Source organism: Lissotriton helveticus, chromosome 3_1 (genome assembly GCF_964261635.1).
Source record: "Lissotriton helveticus chromosome 3_1, aLisHel1.1, whole genome shotgun sequence".
NCBI lineage: Eukaryota > Metazoa > Chordata > Amphibia > Caudata > Salamandridae > Lissotriton > Lissotriton helveticus.
In genome coordinates, this window is record NC_136061.1 from 673,078,115 (window position 1) to 673,101,393 (window position 23,279).

At 46.0% G+C, this 23,279-nt stretch overlaps 1 protein-coding gene across 2 annotated transcripts in view; it reads left to right on the forward strand.

Annotated features, from left to right (window-relative positions):
- The window catches only part of LYPLA2 (lysophospholipase 2), a 105,418-nt gene extending 83,764 nt beyond the window's left edge, over nucleotides 1-21,654 (forward strand). For both annotated transcript variants that reach the window (XM_078680811.1, XM_078680810.1), the window contains exon 10: nucleotides 13,807-21,654. In XM_078680811.1, coding sequence (XP_078536937.1) covers nucleotides 13,807-13,860 — 54 coding nt within the window. In that variant the 3' untranslated portion in view covers nucleotides 13,861-21,654. The remainder of the gene's footprint in view (nucleotides 1-13,806) is intronic.
- Nucleotides 21,655-23,279: the final 1,625 nt, after the last annotated feature.

Consider the following 23,279-nt stretch of genomic DNA (forward strand, 5'->3'; position numbering starts at 1 on the left):
CCACCTAATCGCGCACTGTTCACGTGGTGCACCGCACCTTCTTTGTTTAATGTATTTATCACCTCTTTAAATGAATTTGTTTAACGTTTGTTAACACATTTGCTTTTAATCATAATTTGCAACCATATTTTTTCTTTGTGTTATTCATAACAATATTCATTTATGTACTTTGTTACACAAAATAACTTGTTAACTTTGATACATTTCAGCATTATACATTTTATCGTTCATTCTTATGAAGCCCAATGCATTTCGGCAACTATTATTGCCTTCATCAGGGGCAATTCTGTGAGCATCTACTGTGTGACGGTATATCTTTACGAATGTCCGTTCAACTGAGTGCTCTCGTAATCTGTGTTGCGGTTATCTTGGCTTCACTAATATTCTTGCTCTGATGTTAGTTAACTCCCTCCTTCGACCGAAAAAACCGCTGCCCTTTGCTTGATTCCGTGTTACCTCCGTGGCATACGCGAGATGATTGAATAAAAATATTATTTAAAATATCGGAGTGCTCTCCACGAACCCCATTTACCAGAGTTAATGGAGTTAGAGCAGGGCATTACAGACCACGTTGAATAGCTACACTCACGGGGAACCGGAGTGGGAGGGGACATGGCCTGTCGCACAGTTACCCGCGCAGCCGAGGACATGCACGAGTGCTGGGTTTGTTGGGTTGGATGCACTTGGAACGAGCTGCAGACCTTGATGACATTGTATGTTGTTTGATTATATGTTGTAGCGGAAGCCGAGTAACACGTTGGACAACCATCATGGACAATAAGACCGAGATAGTGCCAGTATAGACCTATGTTGTGTGACATAGAAGTGCTGTGGAGGGAGGATGGGGGGGAGTTACGAGTTATGTCCGTTCAAAAGGAAATGGAAATGTTGTTATATAATGTCATGATCACCGTCACTGAGATATGAAGACTGTTTATTTTAATATGTTTAGTACTGGTGACTTGCTGCGAACAATAAAGATATTTTAAAAAAACAACAACATATTAATCGTATGCCAGAGGGATGCTTATCTAGGTCGCCCCGGGTGTCATGTTTCAGCAAAAATACACTAGAGCTGAAGTGGAGGAGAGTCATGTCCTGGTGTACGGACTACTGGATGGGGTGGGAATCTACCTACTGAATAATTATGCACCTAACCGAGATGATAAATTATATTTTTGATCTGTTTGACACATTTTCACCAGTTGTGGATGTCCTGCTTATTTGGGGGAGTAATTATAATTGTTCTTTAGACGATAGCCTGGACAGACACCCACTCAAAACCTGGAAGGAGCTGCTTGCGAAGATTATGAGAAATCTAGGGAGCATTGATATATGGCCAGGATAGCACCCTAACACTAAAGAGTATTTGTATCATGCATTAGTACATGATACATACAGTAGGTTAGACCGCATTTTGGTTGAGTTGTTTGGTGACCAGGGTTGAAATGGCACACTACCTGTTTTGATTCCTCTCGGACTATACTCCGCTCTCAATTAAGTATAGTTTGACACCAAAGCGTGCTAGTGTACCCACATGGTTCTTGTCGGACAAGTTACTTACATTCTGTAACGCCTTAACTGTAGAAACGTAGTCTAGCGGCAGATTCCTTACCTATGAACTTCCAGGTGTCCGGCTGGATCCGGAACATTTTTCTTAGCAGTACCCCTGCGTGCTGGTAGATGGCATCGGTCGACTCCGTGTTACCTCAGAGTCGTCCGCATCGTCAACATAACCGCCACTCCGGCGCGTTGACGTCCGTACTATTCATGGCTTTCCACACCAGAAGCGCGGAGCCATGAAGTGACTGACCATGGTGTGATAAAAAGAACAACTAGGGCACTGAAGGGGAACAGCCCTGACACTAAAAACAATTCTGCAGTCTGGGGAGGATGGTTGGTCGGTAAAGAATCTGCAGCTATACTATGTCTCTACCAGACAAGGCGGTATAGAAGGTAAGTAACTTGCCCATCTGATAGACATCTAGCCGCAGATTCCTTACCTTTGAACAGATACCCAAACAAGAACTACCCTGGAGGTGGGACTGACCAGAAAGTCCTGTAAGACAGAGTGGCCAAACAGGCCGTCGCTGCGAACCTGAGAATCCAGGCAATAGTGTCTGGCTAACGTGTGCAGAAATGCCCACGTGGATATCAGCAATTGGCACACCACGCCGGAGGGCTGTGGGGCCTGCCTTCACCCTTGTGGAATGCACCCGAAGGCCTTCCGAAGGCTACTACTTCTCCAAGGCGTAACATATTTTATAATACAGAGGATAACCCAGCGTGAGATAGTCCTCTTTTAAACAGCACGCCGCTTCTTTGCTCCTACGTACTCTATAAAGAGTTGATCATCCACCCAGAACTCTTTGGTGCAATCAAAGTAGAATGGTAACACCCTTTTTTGGGTCCAGATGGTGGAGATGCTCCTCTTCTTTAGAAGGATACTGATGTGAATAGATAGTTGGCTGAGTAACAGACTATCCAGACGGAAGGGTGTTCCAACCTTGGGCAAAAAAGATACCCTAGTACCTCTTTGTCCAGAAATACGGTCAAGTTAGGAGACAGAGGTAATGGCCACCAAAAAGGCTGTTTTGAGTCAGCAATTGTAGAGAGCAGTTGTGCTGTGGCTCAAATGGTGCACACATCAAGAAACGGTGGCATAATTAAAGAAGGGGGAAACAAGTGGGTTAACCCCTCAAAAATCTCTGCAGCAGAGGGGATTTAAAAAGTCCAGGCTGATCTGGCAGCCGAAGAAAAGCTGAGAGGGCCGAAAGGTAGCCCTTCAGAGTGCCCAGAGCAGAGCCTGCGGGTCCAAGGAAAGGATGAACAGGAGAACTTCTAACAGAGGCAGGTATGGGGTCAATGGACCGTTCTGTACAATATTTAAAAAAATTGTTCCATCGGCAGGCCTATACCAATTTCGTGGAGGGATGTCTGGCTGCCAGAATAACTTTGCAAACTTCGGGAGGAAGGTCAAATCCTGTCATCTGTCGCCGTTTAATCTCCACGCAAGAAAGCGGAGAGTGGAGAGAAGATCCTCCCGAAGGGGCAGCCTGATCGGAATATAGATGCTCATTGCCAGAAGCTCGGGATACCAGACTCCCTGCGCCCAGCCCGGAGCCACAAGAACAACTTGCGCCCAGTCGCTTCTGATCTTCTTGAGCACTTTGGGCAGGAGTGGTATGAGCTCAAAGGCATACAGGAGGTCTTAGCTCCGCTCATGGCAAAAAGCCTCACCAAGTGAGTCGCCTTGGAAACTCCAACACGCAAAACTGCTGACATTGTGCATTCTCTTCGGAGGTGAACAGATCTAACCAAGGCACTCCCCACTGCTGAAAGAGACCATGTACCACCTCCGGATGGAGACGCCACTAGTAATCCCCAAGGCACTGTCTGCTGAGTGTGTCTGCTCTGGCATTGAGAGCCAGCCAGATGTTGAACCACCAGGGAAATGCCCTGTTGTTTCGAGCCAAGTCCAGAGGCGCAGGGCCTCTTGTCAGAGAGTCCACAACCCCACACCGCCCTGCTTGTTGTAATACCACATGCCGGTAGAGTTGTCGGTGAACACCTGAACCAGCCTTCCTTTGATGGACGGTAAAAAGGCATTCAGTGCTAATCGTATTGCTCGAAGCGCTAATAAGTAGGTATGGAGCCTGGCTTCCACCAGAGACTAGAGTGCTCTGTTCTCCACCTCCCCCAGATGGCCTCCCCATCCAAGAAGAGGCACATCTGTCACTACAGTGAGATCTGGGTGAGGAAGGAGAGGGGTCTGCCTCTGTCCCAATCGCGGTTCATCACCTCCAACTGCAGGTCTTTCGCAGTGCCCTCCAATATCTGTACCAAGTCGGTGAGATTTCCCCGATGCTGTGCCCAGTGGAATGTCCGGTCCCATTGCCCAGCCCACCTGTGCCATCTAGCATGGTCCACTCGCAGGAGGCCATGAGGCCCAACAGTCATTTTCACTGAAATCCAGGATGTAGGCTGAAACATCGGTATCATAGCCTGAATATCCTGGAGTCGCTGTTCGTGAGGACAGGCCTGAAACTGCACTGTGTACAGAACTACTCTGATGAAAGGGAGTGTTTAAGAGGGAATCAGGTGTGACTTTGTTACGTTGATGGTGAACCCCAGCTAATGCAGGAGGGTCACTGTAATCTGGAGGTCAGAGAAGACTGCTTAGGACAGGCCCGCCTTTAAAAACCAGTCGTTGAGATAGGGAAGACTAGAGCCCCTGATCTACGCAGTTGGGCTGCCATCTCCGCCATCACCTTGGTGAACACTCGATGGGCACTAGTGAGGGCGAAAGGGAGCACGGCAAACTGAAAATGATCATGGCCTACCGTGAACCGCAGGTAAGCGACGATGGGCAGCGAGGGTGGGAATATGAACATACTTGTCCTGCTAGTCCAGCGCTACCATCCAGTCTTCTGGGTCCAGGGCAAACAGGACCAGAGCATCTTGAACTACTTTTTGAGGAAGTAGTTTAGGGCTCGGAGGCTGAGGATAGGACGAAGGCCTCCATCGTTCTTTCTGACCTGAAAATCGTGGGAATAACAACCGCAGCCTATTTCTGGACTGAGAACCCTCTCTATAGCTCCCTTTGCCAAGAGACTTTTGACTTCCTCATGGAGTAGGGCAATGTGATCCTCCATCTGCTAATGGTAAACTGGCGGCATGGATGGAGGGGCAGTCTCGAAAGGGAGGGAGTAGCCCATTCGGAATATTTGCAACACCCACCTGTCCGAGGTGATGTTCCACAGATGGAGATGTTGACAAATTCTGCCACCAACTAGGTGTGAATGATCCTGGGGGATCGGACTAGGAGGGTTTTGCAGTGGAGGAGGGGATTGTGGCTTGGCTTGACTACTGGCCTCTCGATCCTCGGGGTCGGGGTGAACTGCGTCCATGGGCCTGCAGAGGTTGCTGAACTTACAGGCCCTCTGGCTGGAATAGGTTTGGCACAGTTGGGTAGCCCCTTCCGGTGTCATGAAAGGAGCGAAAAGCAGACACAGACAGGATTTTGTGGTGAGGCCCAAGGACTTGGTCGAAGCCCGCTAGTCCATAAAACGCTCAAGTGCTACATCTGCTTTGTCTCCGAAGAGATGGGAACCATTAAAAAGGCAAGTCCGTAAGATTAGCCTGGCGGCATATGGCCACTGTTGTGGAGATCGCTCTACCCAGTGAGTCTGTTGTATCCAAGCCACATCGGAATGGCGAACAGCGCTGCATCTCTCCTGGCTGACATAGGTTGGGAGAGCAGAATCCAGTCCTCCTCAGAGAATCTGGGCAGCATCTGCGCAACCATGTCCCATATCGAATGAAAATAACAGCCCGAAAGGCTTACTGTGCTCACCGACCACAATGATAGACTGGCGGAAGAGATTTTTTTTCCCCAAAGATTTCCAGTCTCTTGAATTCCCTGTTCAGGGGTGCGGAAGGGAGCGAGCCACGGGAAGTGGAAGCTTGAACCAACAAGCTGTTGTGGGGTGATGTGGGTGGTGATGAAAGCTGGATTTCCCGGTGCAGGGCGATGGCAGCGGGCAATTGTTCTGTTCACAGGAGCCCCTGAGCTGGGCTTGTACCAGGTGCACAGAAGAACGTTCGTCAAGGCCTCATTGGAAGGCAGCAAGGGTTCTGTCAAGAAGTTAGTCTTGACTGCCACCATAGGGAGCTGCAGGTCCAAGACCTCTGCAGCACTACACACCACCATAGCAAATTATGCCCCCTTCTCCGTAGCCAGGTTAGATGGAGACAGAATGCCAGAAGCTGAGGAGGTGTCCAAGCCACTTGCATCACCCAGTTCCTCATACCAGTCCATGTATTGAGGTTGCGGGATTTCTAAGGGATCCTGCTCCCCCTCCCAATCCTCCTCATCTATTCCTAACCCTTCAGAACAGGGCAGGTTGAACGCCATGAAGCCATACAGCTCTGCCAACGCTGATCTCGGCGTCGGTGGACGACTGACCGGCTCAGTGTCGTCTGGAATGAGGATCGTGGAGGTGACGCAGAGGACCGCAGCTGACGTGGCACTGGGGAAGTTTGCTGAGGAGGTGCAACTGGTGCCAGTCCAGACCCAGGAACGGGTGCAGTAGAAGGCCGTGCTGCCGGGGCCAGAGCCGAAGGCGCGGAACCCACAGGTACTCCTCTGTCATTTGAGCCTGCAGGGCCCAAAGTCTTGTTGGCAGGGTCAGGATACCCAAATATGGTGCACATGGCGTCCTGTAACTCCTTAAGCTGGGCGGGGATCCCTCCCAGAAAGGAAGCTAAACGAGCGAGCCAACCCAGGCACCGGCTCAATGCGGCCTCTAACACAGAGGTTCCTCCGTCTCGTTGCGCAACGACTTGGAAGAAGAGGACTTTGATCCTCTGGAGCGGTCTGCAGAACTTCCTCTCGACCGAGATCGAGGCCAAGATCGGCCCAGCGACCTCCGAGGCGCTGTGCCACAAATAGCTTTAGGGACCGCTCCCATCAAGCATTGAGCGCCATGACCTGGCAATCTGAGCACGACTTTGTGTTGTGGCAGTGCTCCAGAGACATATCAAGTGGGGGTCCGTGACGGACATGGCACGGTGACTGGCGCCGCACTGCTTGCACCCCAAGGTCTTCTTACTAGACATCCCTAGCACACCAAAATGAGTGAACAAAAAGTGAAAAAAAAGTCTGTCAAAAAATAACGGGGTAAGCTCTCTTGGACCGGTCTGCGCTGGCTTGTGCAGAAATAAAAGAACTGATATCAGCGCGCCAGAGTAGAGATTATATTGACTGTGAACGTCACGACGATCACGCCACTGATGTCATGCAGAGCCGACAGACGCCATCAACCGGCGCGCAGGTGTACTGCTAAGAAAAATCTCCCGGATCCAGCCTGACACCTGGAAGTTCAAACGTAAGGAATCTGTATCTAAATGTCTCTATCAGATAATGGAGACCTTTAAAAGACCCTGGATTTCTATTGGGGATTGGTTCTACATTTAGTTCCTATTTAGAAAATAACGGTGGTGGGTGGGAATCCACTGTTACTAGAGCGACTGAGGGCGATGCTCTGAAAGTGGTTCTCTGGGAGCACGCTATATGGAATCAAACCGTTGCAACATAACCTAGTATGGGTTGAAATAGTTTACTCAACTCTAAACACATAGACCAGATGATGTGCCTAGATGGTAGAGGCATAGCTTAGTTCGGTAAGACTGAGACGCCTTGGATAGACTCGCCTACAGAGACTTTAGACAACGGTTACATAAAAAAGGTGATAGGCCAGATAAAATGTTAGCATGGCTACTGAGGAGAGAGTTCCCATCCTCTGCTACATTGTCTTTGGATTGCCCTGATAAGAGAATAGCGACCCAGGTAGCAATAAGCTCCACGTTTGCACAATACCTGACCACAGTGTACAAAAAGCATCCCACTTCTTTGGAAGAACAAATACCAGCTTCTTGAATGACTTCCAGACCCCATTGTTTACTCTTGAGCAAGCTGCAGCATCGGAACAAAACCATACTAAAGAACAAATCATGGTGGCGCTTAGGGGTATGCTGGCAGGGAAGAAAGACTCCAGGTTCAGATGGTTTACCCCCCAGAGTTTTATTGTAAATTTCAGGGGGTTCTTGGTAGAGAGAAGAAGGCGCTAAATTGTCAGATGCTCCTGAGAGTAGCTCTGGTTCAAATGGTGTTGAAAGTATATAGCGATCGCCGTATGCTGAAGTCTTCTAGAACCTTGTCTGTGATTCATGTACTTGTGAAGATATTATCCAGAACCTTAACCAACATGCTCATACACGTGATTGCTGAGTTGACCCATCAAAAGCAATGCAGCTTTATTCTTGACAGAAACACTCCGATGAATATACAGAAATGACACCATGTTATAAATATGTCCGAGCGTCGCAGCTAGAAGTTGCTCTAGTGGCATTAGATATAGCTAAAGCCTTTACACATTAGAGTAAGAAAGTGTGCATATGGTATGGCAGAAGATGGGATTTGGCCCAAAGGTTAGGCGTTGGATTAAACTACTTTATACTGACCCTGTGTCTAGAATGAAATCGGTGGGGCGGTGGTGAAGTTGGTGGGGCTTAGTATATGATAGCTGGAATATTGAGAGAGGCCCGAGATTGTGATGTCCACTCTCACTGCTATTGCTTGCTCTTGCAGTGGAGCCCCTTGCGGTCCGTCTATGTAAACACATGATGGCTGAGGAATATAGGTGAAGAGCACAGCCCATATTGTGTTCATACGTGTTTGACACTTTAATATATATGTCTCACCCAGTGGAAGCAATTCCTATTTTTTTGAGTGAGCTACAAAACTTTGGCTGACTTTCAGGCTTACACCCTATTACTAATAAGACTGTATTGTTCTCATTGGCAGTATATGCATGTATCTCTTCAAGAACTGCCACAAGTGAGCTAAAAATGAGAACGATCAATTTTGATGTTTGGGGATGCAAATAGCGCACACCAAACGCACAATACTTCTATAATATAGACAGGGTCATTTGAGGGTTAACAACATCTGTTGGGTTTTGGAACACTATTGCAGTTGCGGTGATGGACAGGATGGCATTGGCAAATATGGTCCTCCTCTTTAGTTGTCAAAATACTTTACAGAATTCAGTCTGTTCTATTCCCTGATCAACTTTCAAGGAACTCAGTTGGCTATTAACCTCATTGGTTTGGGCAGGAAAACTAAGCAGGGTGATAATGGAGCACGTGAAAACAGACAAAATGGAGGGAGAGCTAAGCATTCTGGATATGGAGCTCCATTTCCTAACCACACAACTACATCATGCTTTATCTTCGTGTAGTGGAGATGAGAACTGGGAGGAAGACCTTCTTAAAGAACTGTTGAAATTGATATGCTTGCTCGATGCTGAGGAAAAGTCAATCCGCCAAACTCCTGATTGTATATAAAGTTGCAACGTTGTGGAATGTTGCAGACAAAAGAGTTCTCGGGAAGGGGGGAGGGGCTCTATTCACAAGCACATCAGAAATATGGTCTCAATCTCTCTCTCTCTCTCGCAGCGGAGAGGATGTCTTTAACTTAGAGATCTAAATCCGGAGGAGTCATTCATAACATTTGAAGAGGCGTGTGAGACATTCAGGTGTTGCGAGGGACAGTTCTTGCAATTTGCTAAGATAACCCACATTGTCAGGGAGATGGACCGAGTTCACCTTGGTCTAGTGTCTGAAACATTAGAGATGTTGCTAGATGGCTCAATTGCCGCTCCTTACCCATGCACAAAAAGAACATCTACGATCTTCTAACTGACGAACAGCCTGACGCCCTATTCCTCACAGAGACCTGGCTTCATGAAAGCTCTGCCCCTGACATCGCCGAAGCTCTACCACCCAATTATGCTATCGTCAGGAAAGACAGACCAATTAAAATCGGGGGTGGCATAGCAATAATCTTTAAAAACACTCTACAATGCAAATTTGAGCCTCTAAACTTCCCTGAGAGGTTGCCCTCTTCAAACTTTCTCTGCACCCTAATTTCACCTTCTCAGGCTTGTTAGTTTACCGACCATCTGGTCCTTTGAACTCGTGGGTTCTATCGTTCCCTAATTTAACAGCCCCTTTCCTCATGAACTCTGAATGCTTCTCAATCCTAGGTGACCTAAATTTACATCTAGAGGACCCACTTAACTCTACGAGCAGCAATCTTATAGCTGATCTAGCTGCTATGAATATCATGCTCTGTAACTCAGGACCCACTAACCGAGCCGGACATCTCCTTGACCCGATATTTTCCAACCTTCCCTATATCCACTGCACTCCCGCACTTCCTCTGCACTGGTCGGACCACTTCTTATCCAAATTCAGTTTCGCCCCCCCTATTGCCCCTTCCCTCCCCTGCTCAACCCTTAATATCTACAAAAGAGATTGGAAAAAATTAGATATAAACACCCTTAATCAGGCCCTAGACTTATATCCTCCGTCAGCTTTTTCCAATACGGATACAACTCTAGGAGATATAGAAACTTTATCAGGAAAGATTGACGATTGGCTCGCTGGTGCCATTAACACCTGTCTTCCCCTTTCACAGAAAAAACGGAATGACCATAGAATTCCAGCTCCCTGGTTCGGCGAACCGTTAAAAGCTGTAAAATCCAAATGTAAGCGCCTAGAACGGAGTTGGAGGAAAGACTATTCCCCGGAATCCAGGGATGCCTACAAAAAAGAATTAAAACAATATCACAAATTATGCACTATTGCTAGGGCTAGCTTTGTCTCAAAAACTATCTCTAAGGCCACTAAGCAATCCAAAACTCTCTTTGGTCTGGTCAAAGAACTGGCTGGCTCCGAGATCACAGCCAAACCGCCTCCTCTGAATAACAACCAGTGCGAAGAGCTCGCCCAATTCTTCACAAAAAAAATCGAAACTATTTACCAGGATATAGCCAACTCTCATTCAAACATGACCCAGCACTCAGACAACCACTTCTAATACCACAACCTGCCCCGCAACGTTTGACCCTCCTTGCACTAACGTGTACCTGGATTCATGGCCACTTCTCAACTTTGACTCCATGATTAATATATTCGGTAAATTAAAATCTGGTTCACCCAAAGACCCACTCCCCATCCCAATACTAAAACAACTTGACAAATCCCCTTTTTTCCATGATTTGTAAAACTCTTCACCTTTCCCTGCAAGATTCAACTGTCCCGGCTAGTTGGAAACACGCCATGGTGACACCTCTCCTGAAAAAGCCTACGGCAGACCCAAGCGACCTATCCAACTATCGCCCTATTTCTCTTCTGCCAGCCTTTTCTAAGATCCTTGAGGCACATTCATTCCCATCTCGCTCAGTTCATCGAATCCAATTACATTCTTCATCCCTCGCAATTCGGCTTCAGAACTGGTTTCTCCACTGAAACAACACTACTGGGAGTTACGGAGAATCTGCGCCACCATCTTGACAGAGGAGACACAGCTGCGCTTATACTACTCGACCTCAGCGCAGCTTTCGACACTATCTCACATACCATACTCACAAAGACATTAACCTCACTGGGCATCTGCGGCCCAGCACTGAACTGGCTCTCCTCTTTCCTTACACACGCACGTTTCAAATCTTTTCTAACACGGCAAATTCTAATATTCATGCTTCATCCTATGGCGTTCCCCAGGGCTCTGTGCTCAGCCCCCTACTTTTTAATCTGTATGTCAGACCGTTGGCCCATATCGCTGAACAAGCAGGTCTTACCCTATTCACATACGCTGATGACTCCCAGATCACATTCTCCCTTTCAAACACTGGTCCTGGCTCCACATCCCTCCTGCAGTCAGGCTTAGGGAAAATTGCCACCTGGATGAACAACAATCTCCTTAAATTGAATGGTGGTAAGACCGAAGTCCTGATTCTGGGTCAAAGACGAGACCTATGGAGTTCTAGACATTGGCCTGCCGAGATGGGCACCCTCCCTCTCCCATCAGACCATGTACGCAATTTGGGTTTTACCATTGATAACGCCTTGACCATGCAAGGTCTCCGCCACCTGCTTTACAATCTTGTGGTGGCTCAGGAAAATCATCTGGATGCTGCCAAGCGACACCCAAAAATCTGTGGTCCATGCCCTTATACCTTCCCGACTGGACTACGGAAATGTCCTCTACCTAGGTGCTAACAAGGCATTGACAAGACGACTGCAGTTGGTACAAAACGCCGCTGCAAGACTACTGTGCAAAATTCCCAAAACAGCCCACATCTCCGGTCACCTCCGAGAATTACATTGGCTCAGGGTAAAGAGTCGTATTAAATTCAAAACCCTGAGCTACATGTTTAAAATCAAATCGGGCTCAGCTCCACTATACCTACAATCCCTTGTTCGTCCCTACACTCCTTCTCGCCACCTCCGGTCCTCATCCCAAGGTAACTTTAATGTACCTAGAATCAAACTCGCTAGGATGGGCGGCAGATCTTTTTCATACCTAGGTCCCACACGCTGGAACTCTCTCCCCCTGGATATCCGCAAAGAAACGAGTTACATCCGCTTTCGCAGAGCCCTTAAGACTTGGCTTTTCAACCAATAACGTTGTTCACTGTATTAAACATTATGTTACCAAGCAATTTGCCCGTCCAGCGCCGGGAAACCTGTTTTGGGTAGCTGCCGCGCTTCATAAGCTTAATAAATAAATACATTAAATAAATAAATGGCGGATGTGGCTGAAAACTGGTGTATCGACTTAATAAAGCTCTGAATAGAAAGAGAGCGAAAAGTCCTATGAATGCTCGATTGCTATGAGAAGTCGATCTGCAAGAGCCCCTCTGGTATGTGGCCTGTGCTGTAGTCCAAATGATTGCTAGTAACGCTAGAGTTAAATTGTCTCATTTTAATGTCTTGCATCAGTTACTTAACCACTCAGACTTCACAAAATATTTGCAGACAGAACTCACAAGTGCCCAAATATAGAAATGATTGAGCTGCATTCCTCCATATGTTCTGGGAATGTAGGCATGTCAGAAATTACTGAGAGGAGGTTGTTACGAAATGGAATAGAGAGACATTGATTGACATAACTTCTGTAGTGAAGCACTTCATCTTGGTGCTCATGCCCATACCTAAAACAAAAGTAAAATGCATACAATGTTGTCATGCTGGGGTTGATATTGGGAAAATGGCACATGCCTATCAATTGACTGTCATTAAGAGTGCCTACAGTCTATGCCTGGCTGAAAGATATGACCGGCATTGGCCGAGGAATGTAGACTGAGAGGTCAGCGCTGATGATAAAGTCCTGGAAGGGATTGCGTGGTGGGCAGACATGGTAAATTGATTAACTACAGGGTTGGAATAGACGGAAACAATTATAGCATGGACTCTGGCAACTCTAAGAAATAACAGGCAACATACAAATGTTTTACCTTTTATTGATGTATCGACCCGGGACGCCATACATATATGCGAGCTTCCTATGAACAAATGTATGTTGCGTTGGAGTTTCTGCACAGAAATGCAATTATTGGATGAGTATTAATCGGTCTTTGGCTTGCAAATCTTGTACCGTCATGTAAGAGGGCAACCTAAAGTAAATAGATTTGTCAGTGTGCTATCGTGCTCTTGTCAAGATGTTCACAAGTATTGTGTTGTACTTTATTAACCTTTTACTAAAATAAAGATTTAACGAAAAAAGATGTGATAGACAACTTGAGGAGTAGAAAATAGTGGTAGGCAGAGACTAAAGTCCAAGGCAGTGGGGAATTCTGTATTTTCAGACAACAAAGGTGGAGCAGACCATGGAGGTGATGCAGACCATGTCCTTTTGTGAAGGAGTAGATGTAGCCCTCTTCTCGAGAGGCTGTCTCAAGGCAAGGCACACCATGTAAGGGCAGACCATTTCCGAACAAAGGTGGGAGAACACCTCAAGGTAAAGGAATAGGGAAGATACCCTCTTCTTGAGGCATATGTGTGAGAGAAGGTAGCATCCTGAGTTATAAGACTTGGAGGAAAATAATCTCTATTCACACGATGTGGAGTTATAACCGGTCTAAAGATACTAGAAATTGGAGTTAGGTGTGAGAGGTGTCCCGCATTGTCAAGTAGATTAGTTGTTAGACAAGGTTCAGGAAGTAGGACAAACTACATTTTGTGCCACAGGAGTTAGAGGGGCATTATGCTTTTAGGTGCCGGAGGTAAAGGCTGATGGCATCTAGAGGGACTTGTAACGAGTTCAAACGGCACCACTGGGTTCAGCAGTTGAGGAAGACAGCTTATCAGTGCACAGGCAAGACGACTGACAGTGTAGTAGCATATTAGTAAAGCGTCTTGTATATTTTATGATGCCATTTTTTTGTTTTACAGGAAATGGATGCTGTGAAAGATTTCATAGAGAAGCTTCTTCCCAGAGTCTTTTAGAAGTACTTGGACTGTATCAAGGAGAAAAGTGGTTGCAGCCTCTGACCTCTTAACCGGAACCTGAAATCTGCAAAAGGAAGCCATGCCAACCAACCTCAACTCTGTTTTTGTTTCCTGCATCCTTCCTGATTCTCACGTCTGTCCTTAACCTGGGGAACATGTATGAAACCTCATGTCTGTTCTCCACCCCGGTCTGGTACACGTGTGGATCTTCATGGGTGTCCTCCATATCTGCCGGCTCGTGTATGTGAATATTTCTGCCTTTCCTTTTCCTTGGCCCTGCATATTACGTGCTTGAATGCTGCACTTTTTTTTTCTTCAATGTTGAACATACTCTGGTGATGAGAGCTGTGCTCATCCGCCTACATCTGCCTCTTGCTGGACTCATGTGAAAGGAGAGGGGTCCTTATTTGGGGTAAGGGTTAGGCGGCTGTGGTCATCCGCCTACATCTGCCTCCTGCTGCACTCTTGCTAAAGGAGTGGGGGTTTTCATTTGGGGTAAGGGGTATGCGGACAGGGACAAGGTTGTCTATGATCAGTGCACATCTCTACCTCTGGGTGTGGTCTGAAGGGTTTTGGTTAGGATTGGCCGCTGCTTTCCAGTCCACGCTGAAGGAGCAATGTGGCTGTCCGCCCCATCTTTTACCTGATGACCTCTGTGATGTGTGTAGAATTTTGGGATTGCTATGGCAAGTGGCCCCTCGGTGCTCTGCGACCGTGGTGATCCACACCTTCCTTCTTCCTCGTAGTCTCTGGGGCAGCATTGTGGTTCCCTGCCTCCTTTTTCTCATGCTGTTCTCCAAGGGAGGGAAGATGCTGTGGCATATTTCTTTCTGGCTCCTGTGCTATTTTAAGGGATAAGAGTGCTTTTGTCACTTATGGTGTTCAGCCACTTATGTATTCCAGTGTACCTTGAGAATGAGCCATGTAGTGCTCCGGTTACCCCAGCTCCCTCTTCGTAGTGGGAATGCCATGATGATGTATGATAATTAACTCTTCTCTGCCTCCTTCTGTTGACGCATGGCACTACTTTGTTGATCTGTCACTTCTGCTCCTTGTGTATTCTGGAGTACTAACATCAGTTCAGTTTTCCAAAATCTTACTTTTCATGATCACTGATAATTTACACTATAACTATTGAGTATTTACACAGATTCTGTCTTTTTAATGCAACAGTATTTTGCTATTCACTACCGGGGCCAGGTAGACCACCATCTTTTTTTATGTGCACATTTACAGGGAGGCACACATCCTCCCTGTCTGCTGCAGATGCCAAGACTTGGGCTTAGTATATGATCGTTATGGAATATTGAGAGGGGCATGAGTCAGTGATGTCCCCTCTCACTTCTCTTGTTTGCCCTAGCGGGGGCATCACTTGCGGTCTGCCTATGTAAACACATGATGGACTTCGGAATAAAGGTGGGGAGCACAACCCATGTTGTGTCCATGTACGTGGACAGCACTTCAATATATATGTCTGACCCTGTCATTATTCTCATCAGCCTTTTATAGGCTAATGGATCTGTGGCACCATAATCTTACTCATACTTCTGTAGCAGCACATAGTAGCCCATAGCACTTTACTGCACCTCCCATGGTATTGTTTTGGTCTGTCTGCTGCTCTGTTAAAGGACTTGCTCAGCTGGGGACTTGTTCTGCAGCAGCTCTGATGGACCACTGTTCCTTCTGTGGCATTTTCAATGTGACCTGGGCCTGTCCAGCAGCAGCTGCAATGTAACTGTGGCTTGCACATCTCGTGCTTTGTTAATACATTTTATAGAGCGTGCGATTACCATAAGGCATCTTGGCGCTAGTGTCATTTTAACGAGAAGTTTTAAATGATCAGATAACAGACCCTGGGGGTTTGTAGTCAACTGGAGAAGAGTTGTTGAAGTATGTTGCCGAAGAGATATTTCAATTCCTTCCTAAATTTCAATAGGTTGGGCTAATCTGAGTAGTTCATCTAGGACCCATGCTTACTCTGTGGCAACTTCGGTGCAACCAGGGTTCGCTCTGCATCCAATATTATGCCAGTGGTGTTTGGTTGTAGGCTTCTGGCATGATATTGGGGCTCACTGAGTAGCAGCACCCACGCTAATGTGAATTGCTCTATAAAACATCTAGGAAGCATTGCTTACCTTGTGGCAACTCACATGGAGCCTGGGTTTGCTTTGGGTAGCTTCTACGGTAATGAGCCTGGCTGTGTGGCAACTCTTATTGCATTGGAGTGCTTTGCAAATCTTCTCGTGGTATTGAAATGGCTCTCTTTTGGTGGGATCATGTTGCAACGGCATCCTCGGCATGCTGTATCTCCATGAAGCCACCACCCATCTATTCTTGGCTCCCTCTCTTACAACTGGAATGGCTCACTCAATGTTATCTTTCTCTTTTCAGCAACCCGCGCCCCTCCAACCCAAGAGCTTTGCCTAACCCTTTGACTGTTCACATACATCTTAGATTTAGTCTGCAGGAGGTGACAAGGAATGCAGACTTGGTTAATGGTAGCCATCATAACATTGAGACTCATTGCGCTACAGCTCTTGCTGATGCCAGTGCTCATTCTGCAGGAGCCACAGTGCTTGCTCTCGCCGCTGGAGCTCAAATTGAACTACACAGCAGTCCCCAAGGAGTCAGGACTCTGGGGCATCTGTGGCCTCACTGCAGCATTTTCACTTTTGCTACAATTTCTTGACTCATTCTACAAGCGAAGTTTTAGCTAAATGTCCGCATGTCAAAATTCCTCAAAATATAACTTTCCCGGAAAGGGCATTTGCCAGTAATCCAGAAAGGGCTTTTCTCTCACGACTGTACTGTAAACTCTCGATGTCTCCCTCTACTCCTGACAAAGGCATCAACTACTGTATTACTGTTGTATTTTATCTACTTGTGCCACATATGCATTCTTTTGTCTTGCGCCAGGCTTCTATTGCTGCAATGGTCACAGCTGTTTTCAGTGTTGGAGGATATCGCCCCCTTCAGCCTCACACTCCTGTCTTCTTTTGATGCATTGGGCATTCCTTCCTCCAGCTGCACAGAGCAAGAGGCATGTCTCTCTCTTGCTCTGTCAAACTGCACAGTTAACAACTCCCTCCGAATGTCCTGTGCACACCTGCCTGTTTCAAGGCTTCCTTCTATTGTTCGTGGCATAGCTCTTTCCAGCTGCATATGGTATGACTTCTGTAAACTCACACCATTTGCACAGGTTCAGGTTCTTAATAACCATTTCAATGCTGCTGATCTTGTAGGCATTTTTGAGATTGAGAATCTTAATTTGTTTCTTTAAGTTATTATTTCTACTTTCTAAAGGCTTAAGAATGCCTAGAATTTTCAGTCGTGTCTCTGTGGTGAGACTTGGGATCCCCGTTGAATTCTGACAATTTCCCTGACATGATGCTGCATTGATGAGCCCCCCAGTGCAGCCACTTTTTCAGATGCTGCTACACACATTTTATGGGCGCCTGACCTCCTCATTCATGCCTCAATGTCCAAGTCGTAGTTTATAGTATTAAAAAATGTTTTAAATTTTTTAATATGTATGTATTTCTGCTGTTGACTGCTATATTGAGTGGAGGTTATTCATGATTGGTGGTTCAAAAACAATTAGACCAGATTCTAAATTACCTTCCAGCATGTCAAGGAGTTTGTGGGAATGTAAAACAAATTTGCTACAAGATATTTTTTCCATGTCTCGTCCCCAATCATTCCTGTTCCAAGCTCTGCTTCATTAGCGATGCAGTTCAGTGATATCAGGCAGGATTTATCCTAAGTTGCATCACAGGTTCTCTCTCGTCTCTTGTTCTCTCGCTCCTCTCCCCCGCCCTCCTTAGACCGAATCTACCTTGAGTTGTAGTTCATCATCGTTGGTTGTGTCTCTTCTGTAGATCCTTCTGTCCCGGACTACAGTGCCCTGCCCCTGATAGTGGTATGGGAACTGGGTTCGTGCAAAAAATGCACTGGTTGTAGTCTTGAAAGACATTTAGCAATGTTTCTTTCTTTGCTCAAGGTGAGCTTGCCTATTTTAATATTTGAACTTTGAGCTGTGGGGTTCTCCTTTTATATCATGTATTCCTGTTGGAATTGTTTGATTAAATGGGGAGACTTGCCTCGCCTTGATGTTTTCATTTTCAAGGGTTACGTTTACACAGCCTTTTTGCAGCTAATCCCGAATTATGGTATTAACACTTCAGTCAAGGGTCAGGGCCCACCAGCTATCAATTGGAGAAGGTGGTGCTGTACTCTTGGGGTAATAAGATACACGTAAGAGTTTTTTTACAGCGAAAATGTATTTCTCTTAAGATTTAAGATTACAATCTAAACAACGGGTCGGATGAGTCAGAAATAATTTTTTTACATAAAGGAGAGTACGGCCTGGCACTGTACAATGATAATGGTTAACTCCAGCAGTGCAAGAGCACTTATGAAGTTTAACTCTTTCATGGCCTTTTAAAGGGTTTGCAGGGTTTCAGAATTCATAACCATTTTTGTGACTTTCTTCAGGGAAACAGATTTTTGAATGAAAATATCAAATACAAGATACCACAGTAAATGTGGTGAAGATGTTGCCTGCAAGTATGTGTTTCTGAAACTAATGGTGGTACCGGTAGATTTATTTGGCAGTTAATTCTCAGTATTCTTAAGTAGTCTTCGTTTGTACTGGTTTGATTCTTTTGTTGAAGAAAATTCTTCAACTTATATATGGAAGGGGTGGTGAGATCAATTTTACTTATATGAGCTTAGGGAGAATTTATGCACAACGTACTACCTGTTTCAGTCAGAAAAGATATCAGAAACCAATCGTTCTTAATGGCAAAAGTTGTGTCCTGGCTCATGACCTAGAACGACAGTGCAGTAGGATGAGCTGCAACTCCAGGAGTCTGAGTCGTTGTTCTGCCAAATATGGACTCTTCCATGACTAACAGTAAGTCCTTGAAGGATCTACTGCTGGTTCATGGTACAGCGGTATGATCTGACATGACGTGAACCACTTGTTGTTATCAGAGTCACTTCTCATGCATGTCACACACTCAGAGGAGAGTCCTCTGGTGTCTCATCAGTTTATTCAATGTTGACTTTTAAGGCTTTGTTTTCATAACAGTAACCCTTGTACACTGAGGCTCACAAGATAGTCCCTACAGTAATCAAATCATAATGCATACTGTGCCATGCCTTTATATATGCAGTCATTACCATGTCTACCTTGCCTTTTCACGCCAAAAGGACCCAGAGTATAGGAGCTCAAATTGCACCATTGTTTGGTATCTGACTGCCATATGTTGGTGTGCATTGTCTTAACGTGTCACATATGCTTTGGTATTGGGCAGAAGCATAGCTTTTTTTTCCCTCAGGAGCACACAGACCAATTCCCCATGGAATAATGTAAAGAATATTCCTTATTTACCTGTAAGTTAATTCAGTTGCATTTTTCCATATCACTTGTTCTTCAGTATCCATTGCATTTGTGATTAGTATAATTCTTAGGCTATAAATGATCTCCAGTGCATTTTGCAGTATTAATCCTCCTCCTTGGATAGCCCTGTAATAAATATAATCTCTTTTGCAATGTGTGTTTTAGCAATGCCTTTTCAGATGGCAGAGACAGCTGAACTGCATGAAGAATTTTGCTTCTGCACTCTTATGAGTAATTATTAGAAAAAGAATGCCTACTAAAGTGCAATCCCTGAAGGAGTTGAGTGTTTTGAAGTGTATTGCCGATGATTTATGGTCCAAGTATTATAGCAATCACAAAGGAAAAGTATATTGAACAGTAGTTCAGATGAAAAAATACATTGAATGATGTAACATGTGGAACAATCTAAAAAAGGTGTTACTGGCAAATGTGCAAAATTAATTGCACTAGAATGTTAAAAACTTTAAAAGAAAAACTTTTAGATCTGGCTGGAAATCGGTTGGTAGCATTCCAGAAGGAAATTAGTTAGCCTTTTTTCCCCTCACAGTTATGCTGAGCAGCCAGAGGGGTACCTGCCGTAAGCTGCATTGGATACACATTATTGAAATAACAAAAAAATAACTTTGGAACAAGGCATGTAGAATCTCTGTGCATTACTAGGAGCGATACCTGGAGCCCCAGTGCTTACCTCAATGCTGGGAGCTACTGTTCATCTGGAAGCAATGTCCAGTGCAGAGTGTTTCAGAGCAATGTATTGTGCAAGCCGCAGACTCAGAATTTCCAGGAGGTGTACTCCATTCTTGGTGTTCCTGTTTGCCATACACCACATGGTGCATGGTAATTTTTGCTTTTCATTCATGCTATGCACCGCAGACCTGCTGTGAACTGGACACAAATACCTCTGTACTCTTGAGTTTCTTGCATGCTGCTGGCCTTAGAGGGGCCCCTTTGCAGGGACAGTAATTGTAGTTTCTTTGTAAGATGCATAATAAGACACCTTCAGTACACGCTAAGTAACAGCGTGTCCTCCATCAACCTGTGTCCCTTATGATGTTTTATAAAGCGGCCAAAGGGGCCTGCAGTACACTAATTTCAGAGACTTTAACAGCCCACATTTCTTTCCCTTACCAATGAGCTAGAACAGATGTGTACAAGGTTTGTCTGTTGCACCTATTACTGTCATGCTTTACTATTTACTGTAACCTTAATGCTGCAAGAGGGCCCTGGTGGGTCTTTCCGGTGACCCTTGTTTGCAACACTAAGTTTCACTAAGGGTGTTTTCATTGAAATATGGCAATTAATCCTGACTGATGTTTTATTTAGATGACAATAAAACTGCTAATCCTGAACACCAAGGAGTTTAACACCTTCTGACTGATGGATAGACAGCTATGGAAATTGTATTACATGATGTTAATTCCTCTTATGTCTGTACACTGTTAACGTCTGGTAGCTGTATAGCCTCATTAGTATTCAGCCTTAGTCAGCATTTGGTGGACTGCAATTGATTATGCCCACCGTAAGTAGTGAGTGACCGCTGAACCTCCCTGATGTCAGCCCACCACCATTACAAAAAAAAGCAATAATGTTCTGGGTCTGGTATGCACAAGCAGTGTTTGAGCTCTTTTGAGGTGTGTAAATCTGGAGTTTTGTCTTGCTAGGAGCATCACCCTAGAGCTGTAATGCAGCATTCCCCAAAGTCTTTGCAGGGTAAATCTTATTGTTATGATATTGACATCCTGTGAATCGGTGTGTTCCTCCTAAACACCATCAGCCATACCGTGGACTGTTGCGCTTGTTCCCTTGATATGTATATTTTGATTTTACTGATTTAGAGCATTCCACACAGCTGTTGGGTGCATGCAAAAAGACAGGCTGTAGACCGAGACATCCGGGAAGAGAGTCGGCAGGAATCTCTAGAATTACATGACAGTGGAGGCAGCCAAGTGGGCACAGATCTTGGTCAGTGATCATATGCGTAAGGGGATTGGAGGAAGGTAGGTGGAAGGGGCAAGAGAACTTGTGTTGTACACATTCCTGTGGGATGGCAGTGTACATGCATTTCTCAAGACTAAAGCCTTGTGTACACAGATTATTTTGCGGTATTGGTTAGAGCGCACAGATCTGAGGGCGGTAGCCATGTGAGTACTTATGTAAGGGTGACAGCTGTATATGCCTACAGGAAGGGTGATGTGTGTGTACAAATCTGACTGGGGTGGTATATACATGATGTATGGCTGTGTAGGCACATAACAGCTATCAGCAGAGAGTTTGTGCTGATTGCAGTTAAGCAAGTACTGTCACCCATTCCTGAGTTCCTCTACTTTCTTTTGTCTTCCCTTTACAACATGTTTTTGTTTAGTCCAATTAAAGAAATTCTCAACCTGTGTCGTGTTTGTGTTACCTTCATGGATCCAAGATCAGTTGCTCTGTATTTGTGTTCTACAAGAACACTTCTTTTTAGTTATTTCCAGAAGTGGTATATCATGCATGCGAGTGTTTCCAACTTGGTTGTGTTTTTTTATCATCAATAGGTCCACATGCTTTGAAAATCCCTGGAACTGCCAAAAGGTTTAAGAAAAACTCGGTCAGCAATGGATTATATGGTGCTTTTGTAATCCGTACTTCTGTAGTAGGGGATCTCTGTGTATAGTCATAATCTAGTGAATAGTCCCGCCCATGTGCGTGGACCCCGGAGCAATCAAAAATAATCTCTTACAGTGTCGAAAAAATGCAGAACTGCACAGACACTTAAGAGAGAATTTAAAGACAGATAATGCAGCCTAAAAAGGCTACACTGTCCAGTACTTCAACTAGAAATTCCACCACAAAATCCACAAAACAGCAAAGCCTGTACAGATTTCCCTTGCTTTAACAGCAAAAACCCTCTGGAATGATAGAGAGAAGAACCTGGACAGACAAGCCCCATAGGCTGCCATTATGTGGCTCAGAACAGGATACTGTGCCTTTAAGAGAACTTTCCAGAACTTCACAGTATCCCAGAATGCACTGCAGGTCCCAGTTACTTTCAGTTCTTTTTTCCGGCTCCTGCAAGCAGGACCCTGGAGCATTAAACTCTCCCTTTTCAAGGGTTTATTGGTGTTTTTCACTTTCAATTCGATTTGAGTGCTTCTAAAGTACTTTTGTGCTGTTTCTTCTTGGTTTTTTGCTCCCTTTTGATGTCAAATATGCCTGCATTATTTGACAAATGCCCGGAGTGCTCCAGGAAGAAGACTCCCATGAGGTGTGTATCCTCTGCCTTTCCTCTTCCCACATCCCTGAGGAGTGTGGGATTTGTCAAGGCTTTTCTGGCAGGACCCTGAAGGAAAGACAGAAGATCAGGCTTCAGGGACTTGAGGAAAGAAGGCTGAAGGCGCAAGGTGGGTCTGGAGGGGCTTCTTCTGCCCATGCTGAGGCCTCTGGGGGGCTCCCCAGGGGCAGAAAGTCCAGCAAACGTCACCATTCTCAGTCTGGGTCGGTGGCACTGACCACGACGTCGAGAGGGATGACCACGGCCTTCTCCCCCTCTCCCCAGGGCTCTGGGTCGAGGAAGCGGCGACGGTCGGCATCGAGGGAGTTGCACAGGCCGCCGTCGAATCCTTTGACGGTTTCGTCGTCGTCGTCGTCTTCGGCGTCGACGTCGAGTGATTGGCGTCGACGGGCCCGGCGTCGGTGCTCGCTGTCAAGGCGACACCGCCGTTCGCTGTCGACGGAGAGGGAGCGATCGTCGTCGAGGGGATCCTCGTCGTCGAGGCCGCCGTCGAGGCGGAAGAAGTCGCCGTCGAGGCGGAAGAGATCGCCGTCGAGGCGGAAGAGATCGCCGTTGAGGCGGAAGGTGTCGCCGTCGAGGCGCAAGAGGTCGACGTCGAGGCCCAAGAGGTTGCCGTCGAGGCGCAAGACGTCATCGTCGAGACGCAAGAGGTCGTCGTCGAGGTGGACAGGATAGACGTTGAGGCATGGAAGGCGGTCGGCGCCGAGGCATGGAAGACGGTCGACGCCGAAGGGGCGCTCG